This window comes from Pan paniscus, chromosome 1, assembly GCF_029289425.2.
Source record: "Pan paniscus chromosome 1, NHGRI_mPanPan1-v2.0_pri, whole genome shotgun sequence".
Taxonomy (NCBI): Eukaryota; Metazoa; Chordata; class Mammalia; order Primates; family Hominidae; genus Pan; species Pan paniscus.
The window spans coordinates 42,969,883-42,995,271 of NC_073249.2; the positions used below are offsets into that span (position 1 = coordinate 42,969,883).

A 25,389-nucleotide genomic window follows, 5' to 3' on the forward strand; every position below is an offset into this window, starting at 1 on the left:
CTGATGCACTTCAAGTACCAGTCACAAAAATGATGAACTCGGGCAGAATTCCACTGCTAGACAAGCCCAGAAAAAAACTGTTACTGTTAGCCAAGGAAATTTGCACACAATTTTGATAAGTGGCACTAGAGCCACATAAGACAGGAAATGGGTTAGAGGACATCAATGTATTGAGACAGAAAGTGAAAGGGTGGGCAGGATTTGCGAGGTTACCAGTTTGAATACGGCCATTCCTGCTTTTACTAAAGGTCAATTTAGAATACAAATGTTACAGAATTCATTTAGAGCCAAAAAGTAATTCTGACAAAGACTGTCTTAAAATGCAAGATTTTTAGGTCCAAAATTTCTTACGTAACCTAAAAAATGGAAATCTTCACAATGTAATGAGATTGGGTCATTTAAATAGTGTTATATCTAAGCAGTCCAGACAGACCAGCTAAACAATCCTATTATTAAAAGCCTCTAGAGAGTGTTCAACAAACTCCTTAGATAATGAAGCTTGGGGCAGCAACACATCCCTCATTATAGTCAGAAAGTTCTCTTAACATGTGAGCCAGGTTATTGCGTGCATTTATGTTTTCCCACATGCTGCTCTTTCCTCAAGGAATGCGATTCTCCTCCCCGACTCCCTGCCTGGTTCGCTCGTTCTTCAAGATCAAACACAAAAGTCACTGTGTGTGTGATGCTTCTCCAATTCCACTCATCCTGGCTGCCATTCATGCACTAGTGCATGTATGCATTTTTACATTTTTTAAATTACAAAAATCAACCTATTATAACTGCTTAGATATATATGAAGTAAAAATGAAAGTTCTCCCTTTACATGACCCATCCCCCATCATTTCCCTCTTTATCTTATACTGTCAGCATTCCCAGCTTGTAGCACAGTGTCTGGCAATAGTAAATCCTCAAAAAATGATCAATGAATAATTTAATAATGATTAATAAATAAATTAATGATGATGGTGAAGATAAATTTTTAGCATTTATTGAACGCTAACTACAAACCAGGGAGTGTGTTAAATACTTTACAAAAATCAATGAATGAGCTAAAATGCCATTCTATTACTTTTTTGTATAGGTTTTAATATTTTACTCATAAATATGCTTAAAGAATATTATAATTATATGACTTAGATTGCAAAACAATATGTACAGCAGTATCCTATTTTTTAGAATGAAATTATAAATATGTGCTCACATATGTGTTTGTGCATGCATAGAAAACAGATTAGAAAGGAATATATTCTAACACCATTATCTCTAGCTGGTAGAATTATGGACAATTTTTATTTCCTTCTTTTTGCTTCTAAATTTTATATAATGAGCATATTTGGCTTTGTATAATCATTTTTTAAAAAGTTGTTTTAGAAGAATAGTACTGATATATCATTCCCTTTTAGCAGTTTTCTCTAGGATAAAAAATAAGAGGAAGTCTGAGCTTAACTAATTAAAAAAACAGATTTCTTTAAAAAATATTAGCAAATCATTAGTGTTCTTACTGGAGAAAGGGCAGTGTTCAAAGAAGAATTAAACAAATCATTCCAGTTGCAGGAAAAATTCAATTTACTGCATGCAGACTGTTTCTTGACTGAAAAATTAATTCCTTTCATTCAGAATCAGTATGCATATTCACTGGCTATATTTCATCTCACATCTGCAAACTTAATTTTTCCTTTCTTGGTCATCAGAAGATTAGGAAATAAATTTTAGTCCAGGCAATAGATCCTACTTGGCAAGCTCAAAATAACTCAATTATTAAAAAGCAGCACACAAAGACCAGTAGTGACTTCCAAAGGATTGTTAACAATACTTAAAAAAAAGAAAAAGAAAAAGAAAAAAGGGTCCAACTGTCTAAAAGAAGACTAGAGATACATGAATAAGAAAATACGATGTTTTGGAATTATGTGCAAAATAGTAATGCTGCATATTACCCATCCTTTAAGTTTTAGCAATAATTAGAAAAAATAGTTTCCCAACAATAAAAGTTATAAAATAATGTCATCATATCACCTAGAAGAGATTATAGATTTTTATAAACAAAATATGTGTTATTATGAATATTTGTATGTACTTTCCAAGAACTAAAAGATGAAGTTCCCCTTTCAGGATCCCCTGTGCCTGAGAAGGAAACTTTCCAGTGAAAGCCTACTAGCTAGTTAAAAATTTCTTAAAAAAGAAAATCTTCTTAGTAGTATACTTGGGAGCATCCTTTCTCTTGGGCGGATCCCTGTTAGACATATACAACTTTTAATGTTTGCACCTTTAAGTGTAGGGATGGTCTCTGAGTATGCCCACATTCGTATCTAAGATATTCAACGCCTGTCCTTCAGACACTTAACAAGGACTCTGAGTTCCAAATCTCCCTTGAGTGCTGCAGTGCATGCTGACGCTCTTTAAAAGCCATAGCACTCCCTTACTGTGAAATAAAACTGCTCTGTCTCTTGCTGGTTGGCTCTCCTCTTAGCAATGCTGGGCTTGCTCATGAAGGTTTCGGAGACCGTGGACTTGACGGACTCCATGGAGTTGCTGTACTGGAAGCAGTCAGACACATCAAAGTCCTCGACAGTCACAATGTCCTGGATGGTTTGCAGGGTGGCCTCCATTGTCTTCTTTACCTGCCACGACAAGGGCCAACAGGATGCATGAAGGGTGGGTTGTAAAACAGCAGGTGATGGAGAAGCTTGAAGAGAGTGGGCTGGGGAAGGCCACAGGATGCCATCAGAGTGTGCAGCTCTGCTTCCCACTGGACAGTGCTAAGTGAGAGGTAAACATCACATGGACTGCTACAGCATGCTACTCTCTACAGTGAAAACCTAAAAGCCACTACAACCCTTCATGCTATGTACTTGACCCAGATCTTTTAATGTTTACTTTTAAAATGTAATATTAGCATTATTATATTATATAACAATATTATAATCGAAGTTTTAAGGGAAAGAGAATAAAATAAATCTAAACCAACCCCTTCATACAAACAGCTAATTAAAATGTGTGATGGGCCTAGTACTGCAAAGCCCCAGGTTCTGTTTCATGACCTTCAACAAACTGATGAACTTGTTTGCTCATTTGCAAACTAAGTGACCTATCCCTACTTCTTCCTGATCTTCCTGCAGAAAGTAAGACTTACTGAGACACAAGGTAAGAAGCCACCTGAGCTCAACAGAAAGCTGGATCACCCGCCCTTTTGAACCGCTTTTTGAAAGCAAATACACTGAGCCCAGAAGAAACTCACCCTTTCCTAAGAGGATGGAGATGTTTGAAGTGTCAAAGTCAAAGGCCTCTGTTTGTTTGAACATGCTGGAAAAAGCTAGGCATGAGGAGGTGGTTTCAGAGACACAATATTGTTCACACAGCTGCCAAGTGCCATTTTGATTAAATGTGTAGAGGGGAAAAAAAGCATTTCGCAAAAGCTCAAAATAGAGCACAACCTTTGGCAATGCAAGAGCAACTTCCTGGAGTTCAAGGGCAGGATGTAGCAGAGGGGGAAAGTCCAAGCCTACATTTGGCTAGGAAATGTTTGCGGCCGCCCGGACATTCTCTGCATGCTCCTTCCACCTGCTCCCAGACGGGCAGCAGCAAAAGTTTCAACAGGGAAACTAAGAGTGTGGCTTTGAGCCTCCTAAGGAAGAAACTCACCTCTTCGTTTTCAATCTTTAGAGTGGATAAGCGAGACTGCAGTTGTTGGCATCTCTGTACCAGCTCACTCTGGACAGGCTGCTGGGCACAGAGCTGGGAAGCCTAACAAAAGAAAGCAACACCAGGTCAGAAAGAGGGTACAGTCCCTTTGGCAGTTCCAGAGTTCCCATTACTGGCAATGAAACTACCCATATTCAAGGTATAAGGCTCGTGGTTTCTATGTTGAAGCAAAACCCAAAGCCAACTTGTGTGAGCCTCTTCCAGGACCAAACAGTACATGAAAGGAATGGGTAGGGGGATCTGTTTGGAGCCCGGCAGGTGTAGGTCTATGTAGGGTCTGCAGCTCCATGGAAGGCTGAGGAGGCTGGAGAAGAGTGCCTCAGGCAGCTCCAGCTCCAGAAACACAACGCTTTGGCACAGTGAAGATTTCCTGCCAAAGGTCCAAGTGGCCACCTCTCTGGCCCCTCCCTCATCCCCCTTCATACACCAGAGTGAAAGCAGGAGAGAAGTGGGTCAGGAGGCTAACTTGCCACTGCTGGCAGCCAGCATGTGTTTACAAATCCAGGCCATGCATGAGAGCTTTGATTCAATGAGAAAGCGTGAAGCCAGGAACAAGTTTGTTGCCTATGCTAGAGGGCCCGAGAGGGTATGGAATCTGAAGGAGCTTGGCATTTTCTAAAGAGCCATCATTTTACCCCAGGCCTTCCCTAGATCTGTAAGAGAGGAGTCTGACCTTCCCGCAAGGATTATTGCCAATTAGCTTTCCCCTGTGTGAAGGAATGGCTGTTCCACTGTCTCCCATTGGAGATGTGGTTATGGGATGAGGTCATCCACAGTCCCCTGGATGACAGATGAGGAGCAGAAGGCTGAGAGAGTTGGGAGGCAGGACCCATGTGGAGACAGCTCCTGTCACCTTGTTACCGTTCGTCCTTTAGCCTCTTGTCTGCAGAGAGACATCTGGATAGAAATGGCCTCCTTCCTCCTCAGCAAAGAGTGGGCACATTCACATGCCCACGGACCATTCCCTTGCTTGAAAAGAAAAAATCTTTCTTCAAATGGAGGGGGCTGGGACTTGACCTTTTCCTCCATTGGCTTTTAAGCTCCCAACTGACTTGACCTCTTCCCTCAGCTGAGAGGCTGGCCTGAGCCAACTCTCAGATCCACAGAGAGCTGACTCCACTCTAACTCTTGGATAAGCAGACACAATGGAGAAAGCTCAGTGGCCAGAACCGGTTAGCGCCAAGAGTGAAATTCTCTGGCTGCCTGATGTCACCAGTCAGGCATCCAGAGTCCCACAGCCTCTGAGGGCACCAAAAATGGAGCCAAGCACCTCCTCCTAGTACATCTGAGAGCACTTGGCATCAATTCATGTGCTGTGCACCCCAGAACACCAGTTAGTGTGGGACCTTGGCCAATTTTAAGGCTTCCGGTCAAAATGCTACCCAATCTTTGGCCCTAGTTCAACGACTTCCAGGCAGCTCCCTCCTGTTGCCTCCACAATCTGCAGACAACCCACACTGATGGGGATAGACTGGCTGCAGAGGCCAAGAATGACCCACCCTCTCATCTCTTTTTATTTTCACTCATATGAAGGCTAGGCTAGAATGCGGAACCTTCACAAGCTCCAGGACTGGTCCTGGCCCCTGCCTGGCTCAGCCACTGATCAGCTATATTACATAAAGCGATGGCCCTGGCAGAAGAGTGAGCTATTGATTTTTAAAGTAACCCAGACCTAGCAGAGAGGAATCATGGAGGGAAAAACCACCTCCAAGCCTGTTCCTTTAAGAAGTAGCAGAGCTGATGATGATGCATGCTTTGGCAGTGGTCCGCTACCAGGGTGCAAGGTAATACACTTCAGCTGCACTCCGGAGTATGGAAATAAGGCTCTGACAGGGGGAGGAGGGGGCTTGAGCACCCAGCATCTGGATTCCTCCTTTATGGAGACAAGCTGTTTGGCTCAGAAGGCAACTCAGTCACTAACACCAGAAAATGTATCACTCCACTCAGCTGGTCCCCAAGTTCCACTGATCCCTGGGAAGGAACCTCAGTGACAGCTGGAGAAGGTGCTTGGAAGGCAAGTTTGACCAGAAGCCAGGGCAGGTGAGGAATGGGGCTTCCTGAGGCTTGGTGACACCCCTTCCCCCAATTCTAATTGCACATGCTGCCATCTCACTTCTCCATCTGTTCAGACACTGACATTTCCTAAGCCACAGCAATGGAAATGAACTGTAAATGGTTTGATTTTCCCCAAGAAGGAAAGGAAGGAAACCAACTCCACATTTCTATCTCCAGGACAGCGTCTCACTCTCCATAGAGGCCAACTGATGACAGCAAATCCTCTGGTTCCACTGCCACAGCTGTCATTCTGGAGTGGGGATTTCTAGAGTCTGGATGCTAATCTTAAGGGAAGCATCATTCCTGAGGAGCACACATGTTGCTGTTTTTTGGTCCCTGGCGTCCACTCCTCCTTTTTTTGGTAGCTTTGGTCTAACCGCCCTCGGCGAGGGGAACCTCCCACTCCACAACTCAGGCCACGTGCTTTGCATGGACCCAGGCATAAGCACTTTACCCAATCAAAACCAATGAGACACACAAGCTTTGAGGAGGGAGGCAGAGACTCTTTCCACTAGATTTCAACCTACCAGGGAAGGCTGGAAATGCAGTCACCTTGCCTCCACGGGAGAATGGCCTGTCTGAGAATGGAGTTAACACACAGGAAGTAGTGCAGAGACAGCAAAACAGTGTCTTGGTAAAATTCCTCCTCCTAAAGCCAACTATACCCAAAGGTCCATCTTGATCTTTTCTATCGCATAAGCCCTATACAACCTCCTTCTAATTTCACCAGTAGGAGAAATGGTGGCTCTTATCCACAGGAATGAGGTTCACTCTGACTTGTACACACAACCACACAAGTGGAACCAAAAGATTCAGAACAATGAAAACCCAGGAGCTTCTCCTGCCTCTCACTTTAGCTTTTTTAGGCCCTTTTTATTCTAGTCACTGGAGGCTAAGAGTCCAAAACAAGGCCCCCATGTTCATGCTCCCCTGTCTGGGCAACCAGCATCAGGCCTTTGGGATAGCATCTTAGCTCCTTTCCTTCCTGCAGGTACCCATTCTTTTTTATTCAATACCCAAACAAAACTATACACTTCATCACAGTCTTCTAACTTCAGGAGAATAAGATTATTCAGAACTCTGCCAAATGCCAAAAGATCACAGCATTCTCTGCCTGGCCCTCGCTTCCCCACTAAAGCCTCTAGGATGTGGCCCCACCTCAGCTCTCATTTCTTCTAGCCTCACCACTAGGAGCGCCCCTCTCCCTCACTTTCCTTTCACCATCCTGAACTGTTGGTAGTTTTTAGAATATACCTGCTGTTTTTCACCTTCTTTGATCCTGCTGGGCCCCTTTGGATACCCCTCTCTATGCATAGTTCGAACCCTCCTCAAGCCTTAGCGACCTTATTCCCCAGACTGTAAGCTCCCCGAGGGCTTTAATCCCCCATGTCTGCACCCAAGCCCGAGTGTCTGACAGCAGGCACTCACTAACTGTTTGCTCAATAAGTGGAATGTGCCTCACCCACCTGACAAAAAGCCGGGCCCAGGCCTCTCCCACCCCCGAATAATGTGCCTTCTGTGTAATTAATCTAGACAAGTCCACTCAAGCCCCTTGAGGGTGGGGGTATAGGGAAAGGGCCTCACCATATCCCCCATGTGGGGCTGAAACTCAAACTTCATAGGGGGGCAGAAGACGTTGTTGTACATCTCCATGAGGCGCTGCTTGTCACTGGTGGCATCCAGGTTTTCTACTGCATTCTCGATGGCATCCAGACCCTCATGCTTCGACTGTTCCAGGTTTAACTCAGCAGAGAGGAAGGTGCGTAGAGCCCGGTTCAGACTTGCATGGTAGCCTAAGTCACAACACTGCTGTGGGAAGGAGAAGGCACATGAGCACACCATGGACAGCCCCAAGGCTTGGCAGAAAAGGAAGGTGGTCCAGAGGGCAGATCTGACCACATCAATAGGCTTGGCTGTGCAGTAGAAAGAGGGCTGACATTCCGACTTCCAAGGTCTGGGTGAGAGTTCTCAGTTCTTGACTCCCAATTCAACGGTTAAACACACCCTAGAGGGCTGTGAGGTGGTTAGGAGGAAGAAGATTCATAAGGATAAAATGACATTATTTAATTAAGCGCTATTTCATAAACATGAGAAGAATTGAGAGTTAAAGAGAATCCTCTTTCATTTTCAGGTTTATCTGGGGTTGTCATTATAACAAAATTCAACAATAAAAATACAACCTGCCACTCACTGAGGGTTACTGTAGTTAAATCACTATATAGCAACCAAGCCAGGCCATTTCAGGGTTCTGAAAGCAGGAGTATTGCAACAGCAGCTAATGTATGCAAGCTCAACTCTAGATGGGAGGAGAGAATGGGGAGCTGACTCTGTGGGTCATCATCCCCACCAACGCCCAACATCCTAGGACAGGCCTTAGCTGCAGACTAGGGTTTCTGACATGCCTCCTCCTTCCTGGCATCTGACAACAGATGCCCCTGCACTACAGAAATAGCATTTATAAGACTAAAAAGCTCTACGCAAAAGTGTTACTGGAAAAATTCATGCCATGTAAAGGATTCTGATTTTTTACAACAAAATGCAAAAAGAGGCAACTGTATAAAAAAAGCACTGGCGCAGAATCAAGCAACCTTGGAAAAGCCACTCCCCTTCTCTGGACCTGTTTCTTCCATAGTAAAATGAACAGATTTGGCCAGGCTAGTGGCTTTCAAGCAGTAGACCAGAGCTGGCACTGAAGCTGCCCTTGAGAAGTGAGTAAAAGGACAACCCAACTACTAGGACTTGGAGTCTTCTATTCCTCCTTCAACCAAGCCAACTTTGCTTTTTTTTCTATTTAATATTTAGGGATTCTATGTAAGGTTTGGTTTGAAGAAAGAATTCTTCTGTTAGAGAAAAGTCTGAAAATCCTTGGACTAAATGTACTCCCTAAGGCCCTCTTCAGCAATGGCATCCTGTAACTCTGTGATAATATTCCCCATCCCTCCCAAAAGACCCAGAGATCCCAATTCCTTGGCCATGCATCATCCTCTCTATTGCTTAAGCAGCTCTGAGGTCCGGGTCCTGAGAAGAAACCTCAAAGAAGAATCCATGCATAGAGTAAGGCCATCTGCCTGATTGCCATTTCATTGCACAAGCAAGCATCAAATTAACTCTCCCCACAGCCTTTTCCTCTCATCATGATCACATTGGAAGTAGCTACTATTGGGGAAGAAAAGGCATATGATGTGCCTCCTCTTTCCTGGCATCTGACAAGAAGCTCAGTGAGAACATCAGTTGGGTTGGGCTCTGGGTTCAGTGCCAACAGGCCCTGGCAGCTGCCTGGCTGCAGTGGAATAACAGCAGTTACAACTTAACTAGAGGCAGAGGATGGAAAGACATTAAATTCAGTTGGGAGGGAAGAGCAAATGGAAGCTAGACAAAAGCGGCTGATTAGGACTCTGCACGTGCATGGGCTCTCTGGGAGATGCTGCTGGTCTCACCAGGCTGCCCTTGAACCTGTAAACCTTCCTGACTAGCTCTATGTAGACCCTGTTGATGAGCTCTATGCCTATAAGTCTAATGAACAGAAGTAACACGGCCCACAGAGTGTATGAGTGTGGGTGGAGGGGGTGTGGGCAGGGGGTAGAATCTGGGAGAGAAAAGTTACCCTTCAAAAAACTTTTACCTGTTTTTGGTAATTTCCCTTTCCTCTCCATTCTTACTACCTCTACCCCTATTCATACCCTCACCATCTGCTTCACTGTCCTAAACTGTGACTTTAATTATGGCACTTTCCTGTTGAAGAACCTAAAATACCTCTCATTTTTTTTCCCCAAGGTAAAATCCACCTTCCTCAGTTTTGAAATTTAAAAAATGCTTCTATTTCACTAAGTATGCTTACTATACATCAGTCCATGTGCTAAGTGCTTTATATACATTCTACATTTTAATCCTCATAATAACCCCAATGAGGTTGGTATAATCTTAATTTTCCAGGCTTGAAAGCTGAGGTTCAGTGAAGTTAAATAATTTGAGCAAGGTTCAATAGCCAGAACAAACTGTAATCTGTCTTCAATCTACCCATCCAACATCAACTCCCTTTATTTTCTTCTTCAGATTCATCTGCTCTAATCCAATGAAATATTCTCTGTTTAGGGTAGAGTATTAGTCTTCAAATCAGCTATATGGCCATAAGCAAGCTACTTAATCCTTCTGGGCCTCAAATGAGGATAACACCAGCCACACAGGTTGTTGTAGGCTAACAGGCAATATATTCACAGATATTTGGTACCATGTAGACACTTTAAAAAAATACTAATATAGCTCCAAATCCACTGACCTCTGCCCTTCAGCTCCCAGAATGTCCTTTTCCTTAAATGTTTCCTATGCCTCTCACCTGTTGGAATTGGACCAGATCTTCAAGATCCAAATTAAATTCTTAGCCCCTGGGAAGCCAGCCAACCCTGCAATCCTAGACTCCAGTGACCCTGGCCTCTACTTAGAACCACACTAATCTGCAGCTTTCATATGACAAGGAATACGCTTCTTCATTCTATGACTTGCCATGTCATATCACCCCAACCAGACTAGCTTCTCACTCTTCTTTACATCCCTCAGCATTAGGCCTTGCTCACAGCAGGCATTTAATAAATTTCAGTTGACTGATTGATACCACAAATACAGATTCCAGCCTCTCAGGAAATAAAACATTTAGGCTGAATACTGACCTAAGTCAAGTGGGTAGATGGGGCCAGTGAAGCCATTTGTTTTGCTTACTCTATGGCCAAAGGGAGGCTGGGAGTTTTCCCAGGCTGGCGCACTGTCTCTGTTTATATAACTAATCTGTAGCTTCTTTGTGCCAATGAGTGAGGGTCTGAGTCACAATGTGCCCCTGGTTCCTCTACACCTCTAGCCAACCAGGCAGATTCGGAAGAGGTTCTCCAGAGTCTTGACTATCTATATACCTGTAGGGGAAATAGCCAGAAACCGAGCCTTTAGCGAAGAAGCAATATCTGGCAAGGTTAGGTAAATGAGATTTGAATATTTCATCCTGTTCCAAGAAGAATCCCAATAAGTACAGGAAGCACATTATTTTGCTCACAGTGGGGACAAAGCAGGCTTTCCATGGCTTCTGATGAGTTCTGTGGCCACGCTGGGCTCCCCTGGCCATTTCTGGGTTATATAAATGTTTGATGAAAAATCTCTCAGGGGAAATCAAATTTTTGTAAGAAGTTAATGACAGCCCATCCAGATGTATCATGACTTGAGTTGATAGCTCATTAACCCTTTCCCAGCTGATATCTTCACCCAGAGACTCCACAACGCCTGGAAAGGAAAAATGGGTGTTTCACAACACCCACTTCAAGTTCACACGAAAGAGAAAAATAACTGCCCTTAATGACATTTCTTACTGAAACAGCCAAGTTCCCTCATGTCCGACTTGGGTGCACATGGTGTCACAGACCTTCCATACATGTACACGGCACTTACAACACTCCAGCTATGCATGAGGACAATGCCCTGTTCTTCATTCATCCATCTGCTCCTGGGTTGAGAGAGCCAGAAGAGTATGGGGGAGGAAAATTACATTCCAGTGAGCCTATTGTTCTTAGATGCCATCAAATGAGCTCAGAACGTCTTTTTGGCCTGAAGTCAAGGTTTCCCCAGTGTGGCAGATGCCTCACGTGGATTCCTACAGTCTGAAGTTTAAATCTTGCACTTTACTATAAAAAGAAGTCGGAGGCTAGTCCTTGGTCAATGTAATGGCATCAACAAAAATAACTTCTTTTCACTTATCCTCAATGCCTTATGCACACGTTTGGCTTCAGAACCACTAGGAAGGAGGCAGAAGGCTGTACATGACACAGATGGCAATGGACTGCAACAGGATTCATCCCATGTCTTAAAGCAAGTAATGAATAATGTTAAGATCAGGATGCCAATATCCCAGGCTCCTCACTTAGTCCCGCTCTAACTGCATCCTTTTGGCCCTTTTTATCTCATAGGTCAGCAAGAAAAAGAAAGACACTACCGATACATGCAAACAACATGGATGAAATTCAAAAACATCATGCCGGCAAAAGATGCCAGACACAAAAAAGGATAATCCCATCTTTGTGAAGTTCTACAATGGGCAAAACCAATTTATGGTGAAAGAAATCATAACAGTGGTTGCCTTGGGGTGGGGGATTGGCTGGGAAGAGACAAGAGAAACCTTCTGAGGCAATGGAAAGATATCTCTTATCAAAATATTTATTCTATATCTTGACATAGGTTACAAAGATGTACAAATGTGTCAAAACTCTTGAAACTGTAACACTTAAGTTTAGTTACTGTATGTAAATTATACTTCAAAACCATATTGAAAGGTACAAAAAGAAAAACTGATCTTAGCTTAGATGATCATCTTCCTCCTCTTTCTATTCCTTTCTTCCTTCAGTAAACACACTAAGCGCTCAGCTATATATTAAGCACTGGAGGCTACTAAGGTAAAGAAAACTCTTGGTTCCTGCTCTCACAGAACTTAACAGATGAGACTGAGATCTTCCTCTGTTCATAGTACAATGGCTCACAAACACTTTTTTGACTCCCAACTCACAATAAGAAACACATCTTCTATTGTCACACACTCCCCCATAGGATGTACTAGTGTGTACATACATATCTAACATAAAAGTTTCACATAATCTTACCAATGTGATGTACTCTAATGTTTTCTTTCTTATTCTAGTCTCATCTATTCATCTGAAAACACAGGTTAAACCAATAAAAGTGATTTCCTGACTTTCTTAAGGGATCTGACCAATGGTTTGAAAAATGTTGTCTTACAGCCTATGACTACCTCTAGGGTGAGAACTACTATAATCCATTTTTACCCCAATACTGAGCACGTGGCTTCTCCCTAAATAAATATTTACTGAACATTTATAGAGCAGAATAATACAACTTTAAAAAAAATAATGAATGTGTCCATATCCCAGGAAAAACAACAAAAACCCAACCAATCAACAAACTAAAACGAGACACAACCAAAACAGCGGCAAAGAAACGAGGTTGAGGCAGGCGGATCACGAGGTCAGGAGATCGAGACCATCCTGGCTAAGACAGTGAAAACCCGTCTCTACTAAAAAAACACAAAAAATTAGCTGGGCGTGGTGGCGGGTGCCTGTAGTCCCAGCTACTCGGGAGGCTGAGGCAGGAGAATGGCGTGAACCTGGGAGGCGGAGCTTGCAGTGAGCCGAGATCGCACCACCGTACTCCAGCCTGGGCGACAGATAGAGACTCCTTCTCAAAAAAAAAAAAAAAAAAAAAAAAAAAAAAAAGAAACATGAGAAACTTTATTACTACCTATGTAGCCTTTTGATCCCAGTGATCTAGACCCACACCCTGCCAAGTACTAAGGCAGCCTCTTTTTCAATGGCATGTCACACCATATCCTGTGAAATTAGGCTCTTAGCAGACGTTTTTTTTTTTAAATGATGAAAATAAGGTACAAAATACCTTGCTTCTTGGACTAATTTTAAAACACTTGGTTATACCTGATGGAGAATCTATGGATTGCAAAGGTTGTGGCTGATACAGCAGTAGCCCCTCCCTTCCCCTGAGATCAGTATTTTGGTGAAAAAGGTAGGGAAGTTGCCTTGAGTACAAAAAAAGAGAAGAGGGCTAACCAATAGCAGCGGTGTGGCAGACAGCACAGTCTGAATTTTTACCAAATGCGAGATAAATAGCAGAAATTGTGCATAAGAAAGAATGGATTCTCTTCCTTATGCTGAGAACAGGCCTCTCTCCCAACAATGAGGAGCTCTTCTCCTGAGGAGGAGAAAGGATCTTGTTTAGGGCTTTGACCTCCATTGAAGGACAGTGTTCAGATTGTCATCAACAAGCAGAGAGAACAAAGAGGTACCAGAACAGGGAGCAAGGCTCTACTAACCCAGTGAGACAATGACACCTAGGGCATTAAGTGGCTGAAATCTACTGAATCAAAAATCCTCGGCTAAAGGGAGACAGGAATCTGTATTTTAGAGAAGTTCCCCAAGCAACTCTTACGTGAGGCCAGATTTTAATACCAGGGAATTAGTCCAGTTCTTCAGTTAGCTAGAGGAGCTTGGGAGTGGGTGAGAAACAAAGCTGGGTTCCAGAACAATTCAGTGACAAGCCTAGATGACCCAGGTGGTGATATAACAGCAAGACTCGGACCCAAATCCCATATGATGTTGTGAGGTGTGGCAGGTTTGCTTGTGGAGAAACCAAGGCAGGAAAGCAAGAGTGGTCTGGCCAGAGTTTTGCAAAGCCCAACTGCTGCCAACAAGACCCTGAAACAAATGGCAGGCCTCCGAGATGAGATACACTTGAAGCCCCAGAGACTGGGATGCTAAATTGGCTGGCTCCAGATGCCTCACTTTGATGACTGGAAGGAGAGGTGAGAAAGGGTGTAATTACATAGCTTCACTTAGGTGTGGCTCAGGACCTGGGCCAGATTGGAGTCTGTAGGTGAGAGGGCTTATAAGACCCAACTGTAAGGGGAAGCAGCAGGAAAAACAAGGCCAAGAATAACTCACAGGCAAAAAACAAAAAGCTTATCCCTGCGCTTGCCCCTTGCAAAACACATGTGCCTATTAACCGCTTTCCTCAATCCCCTTTGCATCACATATTTTAAAAAATGGGCCAGATGTCAGGGGGAGCTGGATACCTTCCTGACAGGACCCTAATTTGCAGCATAACCTTGGACAAGTGAGTCTCGTAGTCCTCTGGACCTTGAGCTTCCTTATCTAGCAACTGGAGACAGCAATGCTTACCCATAATGGTGATGTGAGTGTCAAATGAGTTAACACCGAGAAACCTTAAATGCTATACAAATATAAGGGATGGCATTGTAACTCTTTAGTTAAGTTCTTGCCACTCACTTCTGTGCAAGAGAAGCTGATGTAATAAAGTATTTCCTAGGTCGGGTGCAGTGGCTCACACCTGTAATCCTAGCACTTTGGGAAGTTGAGGCAGGTGGATCACCTGAGGTCAGGTCACCTGAGGTGAGGAGTTCCAGATCAGCTTCACTAACATGGTGAAACCCCATCTCTACTAAAAATACAAAAATTAGCTGGGCATGGTGATGCATGCCTGTAGTCCCAGTTACTGGGGAGGCTGAGGTAGGACAATTGCTTGAACCTGGGAGATGGAGGTTGCAGTGAGCCAAGATTGCACCACTGCACTCCAGCCTGGGGGACAGAGCAAGACTCTATCTCAAAAAAAAAAAAAAGGAAGAAAGTATTTCCTGGCAGATAGACGAGTGTAGTGGTTATGAGCCTGGGTTGAGTCATCAGGCCTAGGTGCAAATTTTGCCTCTGTCATTTGTTAACCGATTCTGACTAAGTCATCTAAACTCTCTGTTAATCTGTAAAAATATAGATAATAATGCCTTCCTCCCAGAATTCCAGTTAGGATTGAATAAGTGTGAAGTGTTTCACTTGGTGCTTGGCAAGCACCCTGATGGATCATGGCTGCTATCTTCCTAATTGTTCTCAAAATGCACCAGATTCCTGAACAATAGTATCGGGCAATGTCTGACGAGTATTCTGAAACCAGAAAAGAGGTGCCCTCAGGCCCTTGGCTTTAAGCACTTACATCAATAAGGTCAGATAGGTCATGGATGTAGTACTTGAAGACAGATGCATTGGTTGCCTCCAAAGCCAGCAAGTACTCATTCCGGGCTTTGATGGCCTTCAGCTTATTCTCCGTGTACTTGGCTTGGCGCTGAAAAGGAAACAGAAGTTCACTTTTACCTTTTTTTTTTAAGGGGGGCTTGTTCTCTAAAAGATAAAAGTACAGTGTATTCAAGAACTACAATTGTGCTGCTACTCCCTATGCGCATCTGCCTTAAATTGGGTTCTAATTCTGTTTAATGAGATTCAAGGGCACAATGTAGATCAATTCAGGAAAGGTTAATGAGGCTCCCTACTTAAGATGCGTGCCCCACTTTGATTCTATCTTCAAATATCATTCTTCATTCTTGCAATGCCACTCTGAAGGAGGTACCACTACTCTTGCCCCTAAACACCTGATACCTGAAACCAAATCCTGGGTTTACAGTCACCCCCAACCCCTCCAAAGCAATAGGATATTGAGCTCTATTTGGAAAATGGATTGGGAAAGGTGACTGCTGTTTCTTGGTTTTCTGCTAGAGGCTAAAAACTTGGATCCCACGTGCCCAGTTCTTCCAATACCTAGTATTCCTGCCAGGGCACAGAGAAAGGCCTCATTTTCAGTCATTAGGCACTAAAAGAACCCAGAGCTTCCTCGTCTGCTCTTCCCAGTGACTACTGGGAAATTCCTATCAGCCATGCCTTACCGAATGTTGCTTCCCAGCATCTACAGCTGTGGGAGCTTACATACCTTCTCCTTCATCTTCTCAATCTTCTTCACTGAGCTCCTCCGGACATGTTTCTCCTCAATGCGAACGTTGGCCGTGGAGTCAGGGGAGCGTGGGGTCTGCCGGTCCTCCTGCTTTACCGATTTACCAATTTGCTTCTCCTCCTGCTTCTCCGCCTCCTTTAGTTTGCTCTGAGCACTGATGCTGTCGGCATTGTACATGTGATATGTCTTCATGACCTGCAAGACATCGCCCACCCCCACCCCCAGAGGTCAAGCCAAGGGGGTCATTTCTCTGCTTTACAGACTAACAGACTCAGCTGGAGCTCTCCCCCATGAAGCAATATCCTCACACCCCTAAGGGAAAAATCCAGAAGTGTTTGGTTCAGCAAACACAGATTAAAGACCACTCCAAAGCACAGGAAAGCAATATGTGAACTGAGCCAACATTTCCTCTTATTGAAATAACTTAATGTCTATCCATCATGTATTATTTATTTCTATTCATTATCATTTGTAATCATTTCTCTTTAATATTGGCCAGGTGATTTCTATCACTTAGTCACCTCATAATACTGAGTAGATGGGAAACAACACCACCACTCTCAGGCCCCAAGGGCAAAGCCTTTCTGGGCTGGTCAGGAACCCCAAAGAGGGCAGTGCAGCCTATGGAGTAGCCTATGCTTTCTGTTACCTTTCAGATATAAAATAGGGAAGAGGAAAAGCTTCCAAAAGCTCCTTTTACCGGCCTGGCATTCTGGGGAGCTGTCTGTTCTGCTTTATCCAGATCAAACACCCTCTCACAGCAACTAAAGCAGCAGCAGCAATTGCAATGCCAGTTATCATTTACTGAGCACTTAGTATATTCCTGGCTTTATGCCAAGTACCACACAACACATTTTCTCATTTCATCCTTAGGGCAATTCCACAATCTAGACAACAACCCTATGAAGACTGTAAGCCTTCAAAACAATTCAGGTAAGAGTCTGGGAAGGAATAAAATCCATATCAAGTATAACTGGAATTGCCACAGGAGGGAAGTAGTATAAAAGGTGAAGGATGATTTTCCATCAAAGCAGCCATCTAGGAGTCCAATCCTTTCTCTTAACAGGGAAGCCAGGAAGCCTAGAACTCAACCTTGTTTCCAATCCTATGAAACATACTACTTCCAGCCACCTAGTGCCTGCTCTACTCTGTGGGAACTTTCTGTTTCCACACAGGGAGTTCACGAGTGCTGAAAGTGTGATGCCATAAGATTTCTTTGAGAGGGAGAATTAGAGAGTAGAAGTTGGGTGTGTGTGTGCATGTGTGTGTGTGTGTGTGTGTGCATGTGTGTGTGTAACACAGGAGTGCAAAGGTACAATATTATTAATATCTACCACTTAATAAACATTGTGTACCATGGGCTTTATGTACATTACCTCATTTAATTCTTACAATAACTCTGTGAAAGACACTGTTATTATTTCTATTTCTAAAGATAAGGAAATAAGGCTCAGAGAGATTAACTATCATACCCAAGGTCATACAATGAGTAAATGGTGGAATCAGGATTCAAACCCAGGTCTGTCAGACTCCAAAGACCACATTCTTAGCCATTAAGCAACACCGACTCTCCTCTGGATAGGACTGGAGCTGAACTGGTTGGGAGGAAAGGTTAAATATGGTCAAGATATTCCTGAAAAGAGAAACTGGTTCCATGTATGAACCTGAGTTAGAGAAGTGTCTCAACCTGGGGCTATTTTGGCCCCCAGGGGAAATGTGGCAGTGTCTGGAAATATTTTTGATTGTCACAACTTGGGGATTGCTACTGGCATCTAGTAGTTAGAGGTCAGGGATGCTGCTGAACATCCCATGCACAGGACAGCCCCTACAACAACTAATTATCTGGCCCAAATGTCAATGGTGCTGACGTTGAGAAAATCTAGCTTAGAAAGACTTTGTGGGTATACTAATCTAGCCCCTACGATCAGCTAGAGGCAGACGAAAGAATAAAGAATACTGGGACACTGACAAAATCAAAGTACATTAGAGTCTAAATTATGTCTCATTTTGAATGCAGAATGTTTTAAATCAGTTTCACCTCATTCTGAACCTAACACTACTTTCCGTAAATTTTACCAGGATAATACTCTTCATATTTTCTATACAGAAGAAAAAATACTTAACAACTAATGGCGTTTAAAAGCCTTTCTAAGTAATTCAAACAGACCCCCAGCTTTCCAGGTTAACTAAGAAGTGGAAAAGAGGCATCTGTTATCTCAGCTGAAGAAGTGTAGATAGGAGGCTCCTCTTTTTTTTCTCTTTTTTCACCTGAATCTGACCATGGGATTCAAAAGCTTAGTGAGAAGTTACAAAAGTGAGTGCTTTCTTTCTTTTTTAAAGTGATTTCCTATTTCATGAAGGTGCATGATAAAGAGAAAACGTTATGAATAAACATGAGATAAAAAAGAGGTCAAAGAATAGTGCTACCAAGTCAACAAATGAAGTAACAAAAATCAACAATTTACAATGTTACTTTCCCCTAAAAAACTTAAAGAACTTTCTTGTTAAAAGAGAGTAAAACACTACTTTGCCTAAGAAACTATACATTCTTCACGCTAAGCTCTACTTCTTTTGTGTTTTCTTCTCACAGTGGAGAAATATGTCATATACACAATGGTAGTTTTACAAAGTGGTTGCCCAAATGACTGAATGACACTGAATCTCTCTTCTGGGTAAATACTGGAGAAGCTTTATTAGTGCCTTCCAGCTCAAGAGAAAACTGAGGTACCTAGAAGCTGAAGCTTAAATAAGTGATGCCAAAACAATTGAAAAAATAGGAAAGTCAAGACAGGACTTAGAAATGTATATAGATATAGATATACATGTTAAATATATATTTATAAATATATATTTATAGTCAAGATAGGACTTAGAGAAAGCCAAGATAGGACTTAGATATATATATGTACATATACATATGTAAATATATGTATATCTATATATCTATGTCTTAGACACATAGCTACACATATATGTATATATAGATATGTATACATAAAGATATACATATACATACTTCTATCTATATATAGATAGGCAAATGCAAACTATGGGGAAAAACTGAAAAGTCTAAATTCTCAGTTCTGCAAAGAACATTCCACTTTACTTTGAAAAACTAAACACTGAAGTCACATATTTAGCTCTGCTCCCTCTGACAGCCACACTAAAATAATAGGAAAAAAAAGGTTCTAAAATGATTATCATTTAGGTATAAATTGAGAAAAACAAAAAGAATAGAAGCTGAAGCCAAAAAGCAGGTAGGCAAGCAGTAACTCATCTACTTGAGTCCTAAACCAAAACTAGAGTGAGCCAGGAAGCAGCCAGATTTATATCACAGAAGCCCGAAGAGAAATAAGTAGCAGTGGGATGAAGGTAGAGCTAAACACAAAATAAGCTATTGAAAGTCTGAGAACAGGCCGGGCACGGTGGCTCATGGCTGTAATCCCAGCACTTTGGGAGGCCCAGGCGGGCGGATCACGAGGTCAGGAGATTGAGACCATCCTGGCTAACACGATGAAACCCTGTCTCTACTAAAAATACAAAAATAAATTAGCTGGGCGTGGTGGCGGGTGCCTGTAGTCCCAGCTACTCGGGAGGCTGAGGCAGGAGAATGGCATGAACCTGGGAGGTGGAGCTTGCAGTGAGCCGAGATCACGCCACTGCACTCCAGCCTGGGCAACAGAGCGAGACTCCGTCTCAAAAAAAAAAAAAAAAAAAAAAAAGGAAGTCTGAGAACAGTGAGGCCCCAAGATCCCCTCTCCCATTGTAGTGGAAGACTAGATGAGAGGTTTATTCTGTTAGAGAGGGTCCATGGACTAGGGGATACAAGGTTCAGCTGAGGATAGAGGTATACTGAACTTCAACAGGAGGATTAGCTGAAGTCTATGTTAAATTTTGAGATGGTCTAGGCCTCTTCACAACTCAGCTCCCAGACATGAGTGGGAGATCAAAAGTGTGATCTCTCGGCAATCTGACCATCCAAGATAAGAGACCTAGAAATACTAAAGTTGGGGCTTCCACAAGGACACAGCCCAGTTAGAACACCCTACTGTGAAGGCCACAGCTGACATAGAATCTTTTAGTGCCTCACTTTAAAATGTGAATAGGCAGCTAAGAATGACCAGGCATTTAAAGGAAATGTCTAATATGAAAGACCAAGATCAAAACTAGCAATTTAGAAGAAATATTATACAACAAGAAGAAAAGTTTGAAAACAATATATCCATAATAGCCCTGGAGAGAGAAATGAGAAATAAAACGATACTGCATCATGAAACAAAAGTTGGATGCAACAAAAAAGGGAACATGTAGAGAACAAGAAGAGTTCTTGGCAATAAAGATTCAATTCAAGTATCTCTTCAAGGAGCCTGACTTCATCCCTGTCCTCTGTGCAGACATGTAAATGAGTTCTTGTCACTTCATTTTTCACTTGATGCTTTACTTTTCTGTCTCTCCCTATTAAAACTAAATGCCTTGAGGTCAGAAACATCTCTTATTTGTTCTTGTCTCCCTAGTGCCTAGTGCCAGAGTCAAATAGGCAAGCAGAGTTGAGGGACTATTAAGTGCCATTGTTTCAAGGGAACAGGTGCTAAATACCAGTCTGAAGTAGCTCTGCCAGCACACAGCCGCTGCTCCAAGCCAAGGGGATGTAAATTTAGGGGGAGTACAGAAGCATAAGGCCTCTGGAATAACAACAGCCCCAAAGAGTCCCAAAGCCTCTTTTTTCTCAATTCTAGAGCTTCCTTGACCCTTCATACTCAGCCAATCCACACTGGCTTCAGTGCCTCCATGTACACTCCTTCCTGTGGGGGTTTGCTGGGTTTTTCCAGACACGACCTCTGAGTACAACTGAGGCAAAGAATCCCAGAGTTCTTTAGGAAGCAGTGTGTTCTGACTTCAAAGGCATTCCCGGTGCATCAGTCAGAAAATGAAAACCACTTATGCCATGGCTTAAATACAAGCCAGCTCATTATGGGGGGAAAACACGTGGAGAAGAATGCTCGCTAGGATTGCTCTCTGAATAGCAGCTGTGGGAAGCAGGCCCCAGCACAGAATGCCAAGTCAGGGAAATCAAAGGCCCTTCAGGCAGAAAAGAGGAAGGTGCAGAGGGGCAGCTGGCCACTCATGGTGGCATTCTGGGCCCGGTGCCCAAAGGCATCTTTATTTGGGAACACCTGGGTCCTGCTCCTTGGATCATCAAGGTTCAAAGGTACTAAAATTACCAACCCTTGGATAACTAGTCCCCTAAAAAAAGGTATTCATGGGCATTAGGAGCAGATGTGAAGGGCATGAAAAAACTGGGTGGATTTCTTATATCCTTGGTTTCCTTTTTCCAGTGACCCCAAATAACTTCTATTGCCTACAACGTCATTGAAATGAGAGGCCCTTCCCTGCCTTCCTGACAAGCAAATAATGGGAAAGCTCCTTCTAAGAAACTCTCCCTTATTCTCTTCTTGACTCCTCAAAGGTGTGCATACAGCAAGCAGCTTCCCAAAGCTAGCATGTAACAGTCCCAGCTTCCCACCTGATAAAACCACTCTCCCATGCAAGGTGACCAATTAACCCTTTTTAACCTAGAACTTTTCCAGTTTCAGCACTGACAATTTCATGTCCCAGGAAACTCTTCAGTACTAGGCAAAGAGGGACAGTTAGTCACCGTAATCCCATGGTGCCTTATTCAGACCAGTCCTAAACCTATCTTAATCTCCAGAAGAAATAATTCTATTCTCTGAACTGCTATTTTTTTTTTTTTTTTTGAGACAGAGTCTTGCTCTGTCCCCCAGGCTGGAGTGCAGTGGCACGATCTTGGCTCACTGCAAGCTCTGCCTCCTGGGTTCATGCCATTCTCCTGCCTCAGCCTCCTGAGTAGCTGGGACCATAGGCGCCCACCACCATGCCCGGCTAGTTTTTAATATATTTTTAGTAGAGATGGGTTTTCACCGTGTTAGCCAGGATGGTCTCGATCTCCTGACCTCATGATCCGCCCACCTCAGCCTCCCAAAGTGCTGGGATTACGGGCATGAGCCACTGTGCCCGGCTATTCTCTGAACTTTCTCTTTTTTTCCTTTTTCTTTTTTTTTTTTTTGAGACAGAGTCTCGCTCTGTTGCCCAGGCTGGAGTGCAGTGGCACGATCTCGGCTCACTGCAAGCTCTGCCTCCCAGGTTCACGCCATTCTCCTGCCTCAGCCTCCCCAGTAGCTGGGACTACAGGCACCCGCCACCATGCCCAGCTAATTTTTTTTGTATTTTTAGTAGAGACAGGGTTTCACCGTGTTAGCCAGGATGGTCTCGATCTCCTGACCTTGTGATCTGCCTGCCGCAGCCTCCCAAAGTGCTGGGATTACAGGCATGAGCCTGGCTCACTGAACTTTCTAATGGCCTACAGACTCTGGAAACCTATTTGATCCTTAGCTATAGCCTAATATTTCAGGAAGTATAACTCACCCAACTACTCCACCCCCTAGGATATAGAAATACCAGTGCATGGAGTGTATGCAGACACCAAGGTCATAGAGGTTTGGGGTATCCCTCAAGCTCATACAGCTAGTAGTCAAGACAGGGTAGAATCTAGGCTGCTTAATTCAGGAGACTCTAGTCACTAGACCAGCATTTCTCAATCTTGTGGGTCAGAAGATTGTCAATGTCTCTATATTGACATTGTGGGTCAGATAATTCTTTGTTGTGGGAGCTGCCCTGTGCACTGTAGGATTTTAGCAGCATCCCTGGCCTCTAGATCATTAGATGTCAGTAGCACCTTCTACTCCTCCAGTTGTGACAATCAAAAATGTCTTCAGGCATTGCCAAATGTCCTCTCGGGGTAAAACTCCCTCTGCTTAAAACTCCATTTGGACCAGAATGTTTTGACTTCTCTGAAACTTCCTAGTGCCTCTACTCTTTTTTCCCTCTTTCCATTGCCTACTAGAGGAAAACATCACATTTTAATTTTGGCCTTTAACAGATTATGAAGGTGTATTCCAGCTCACCTTATGGCAGGGGATACCACACTCAGGCAATTCTCAGTTTGAACATCAATGGGAAGATGTTATGCTCTATGTTGACCATGGCCTCATAATGGCCAGTAAAGTAGTTGGCCAATATTGGGCTGTCTTAAGTCTGCAGTCAGAGGTAGCAGCTCGGCCCTCTGCAGACCAGAGAAATAAGTTCCGAGGTTTTCTTCCTCACTCAAACACAGCTTACGCCCTTTCACTTATTTTTTTTTTTTAAAGCACAGCATATGAAGAGACATAGGACCCTGGGTAAAAGCTAACAGATCCTTAGACAGTAGTCTTCTGCTGCCTTGAGTCCCACTGAAGAAGTGGCAAGGTTTGTTGGTTATCCAAACTACTCCTCCCCAGAAACAGCTGCAAATAGTAGAGGGTCAAGATGCTTACAGGAAAATAAAAGAATTTATACAATGACTACATGTGTCATTTTCTATCTTAGGGAATTCTCTGCTAGGAGAAAGGAGTAATAGCTCTTCTTGGCGCTTAGAAATTGATCTAAAAGAGCAGAAGTAAAGCATTAAAAAGACAAGGTTCAGGAAACCCATCCAGTCTGAAAATGGCTCACATCGATGTGTTTCTATTTTAAAAACCTCTTAACTTCATTTGAGAGAAATGAAAACTTGGGAGTTGAACGAAAGGTACCATCTATCTATGCTTGGCTTCAGAGCAGAAGTGTCACAGAGTAGAAATTCAAAACAAACTGAACATCGCTGGAGATAAGTCAGATGACTACTCTACCCTATTTACTTGCTTAACAGTTGCCATGACAAAATGGCCACACCTAGGCTTCTGGATCAGCAACATCTGATCCCAAATGCCTGTCATGCATGTCACCACTGCCTGTTCTGTGAATTAAAAAAAAAAACAAAGGAAGAAAAGAAAAGAAAAAATGCAGCAAATAAGCAAGTAAACATCAGAAATCAGTATCACCTTCAAACAGGATGGAGAAACCCTGGAGAATGACATAGTAGGCTGGCACATCCAAGCTGGAGAAGGGGCCCCTGAAAGGCATTAGCTGTACAACTTAAGTATTCCCTGTATAACAACAGGAATTTCCTTGGTGTGTATGTGTGTGAGTGTGTGTTTGTTTTCATTATAATTAGAAAAACATGGCTGGGGAACAACCACCACCACCACCTCTCTGCGCATGAATTAACACACACCAGCCACAGGCATCATGTGCCTGAAGCGCTAGTCATCTCAGAACAGATTGTGTTCTCTTCTCCAAGCCCGCAGCCTGCCTCGTCACTGAGGTTTGGCTTTATAAAACTCCAGGAAGCCAGTGCAAAGCTCTCTCTGCTCAAACTGGTCCCTCTTACTGGGGGCATTTAGGACTCTGTGCTGCCCTCTAGAGCATTTGTTCTAGTCTCAAAGCCATACATCAATCCAAGATCTGATGAAAAACCTAGAACAATAAAGCCTTTCCGACAGGCACATATTAATAGTGCAATGCAGGCTACGTTCCTTGCCATTAGTTCAGGGTCCCTGGTTTGCTGCTAACGGGGTCCATTGTGCCAATGACCTAGACTTTGGCTGGTCTCTAGTAATTATGCCCCAAATAAAGCCAGGGTGAGCTTGCATAGCTGAGGAGAAAACTTATTTTGAGGAAGTATTTTTTGACTCATTCCGTTTTGAAAAGACGAGTGTGAAAAAAGAGATGGGTGGGGTCACCCCCAGTGGGGACCATGCACTTGTCCTCAACCTCAGTTCAGTTCTGTTGCTGACGTACTACGGCTGCAAGCTGCCAAATGCTGCTTCCCTCTGCTTGTTAAAGAGCCAAGCAACCCATCTGATTTACCGAGTAGAGCTCGTTCAGGACCTTCATCAAATCATCTTGGAGCTGCTGGCCGACTTCTTTACTCTGCAAGGAAAGAGGAATGAAGGTTAATTGGGAAACAGAAGAGAGAGGAGGGAGCAACGAAGGCAAAAGCCACACTGGCTCTACAAATAACCCAGACTCAATTAAGGCCCATTATTTAACCCAGCAAATCAGATAACCACTCCAATCAGACCCAATTATGGTCAGATTACTCAAAGAGTTTTAATAAAATGAAATGTGCCCTCTCTATAGCCTAGCAAAGGCAATTGCGTGGAGGGAAAAAGGGTGGTAGCCTTTGGTTTTTCTATTGGTCCCCAAAGAGCAGGCCTGAAAGCCACATCCTACCTAGCAACTGTTGTTAGGTGGAACACGGTTTCTCAGATACTTGCAGTCAAGCATTCCAGAAGATTTCAAAGGAAAGTAAGATGTGTAATGGGATGAAATAGCAAAAAGTATATAAACATC

General features: G+C 43.3%; 1 protein-coding gene across 12 annotated transcripts in view; it reads right to left on the reverse strand.

The window, feature by feature from the left end:
• Nucleotides 1-25,389, reverse strand: part of SRGAP2 (SLIT-ROBO Rho GTPase activating protein 2) — a 254,501-nt gene that overhangs the window by 56,039 nt on the left and 173,073 nt on the right. For 8 of the 12 annotated variants that reach the window (XM_003822926.6, XM_063599687.1, XM_024927499.4 and 5 more), the window contains 6 exons: nt 24,904-24,966; nt 16,081-16,296; nt 15,313-15,441; nt 7,339-7,563; nt 3,640-3,741; nt 2,421-2,618 (listed from right to left, as the gene is read on the reverse strand). In XM_003822926.6, the coding sequence (XP_003822974.1) occupies nt 2,421-2,618; nt 3,640-3,741; nt 7,339-7,563; nt 15,313-15,441; nt 16,081-16,296; nt 24,904-24,966 (933 nt within the window). The remainder of the gene's footprint in view (nt 1-2,420; nt 2,619-3,639; nt 3,742-7,338; nt 7,564-15,312; nt 15,442-16,080; nt 16,297-24,903; nt 24,967-25,389) is intronic. The other 4 variants (XM_008976531.5, XM_055108944.2, XM_034945318.3 and 1 more) reach the window with 1 other exon arrangement.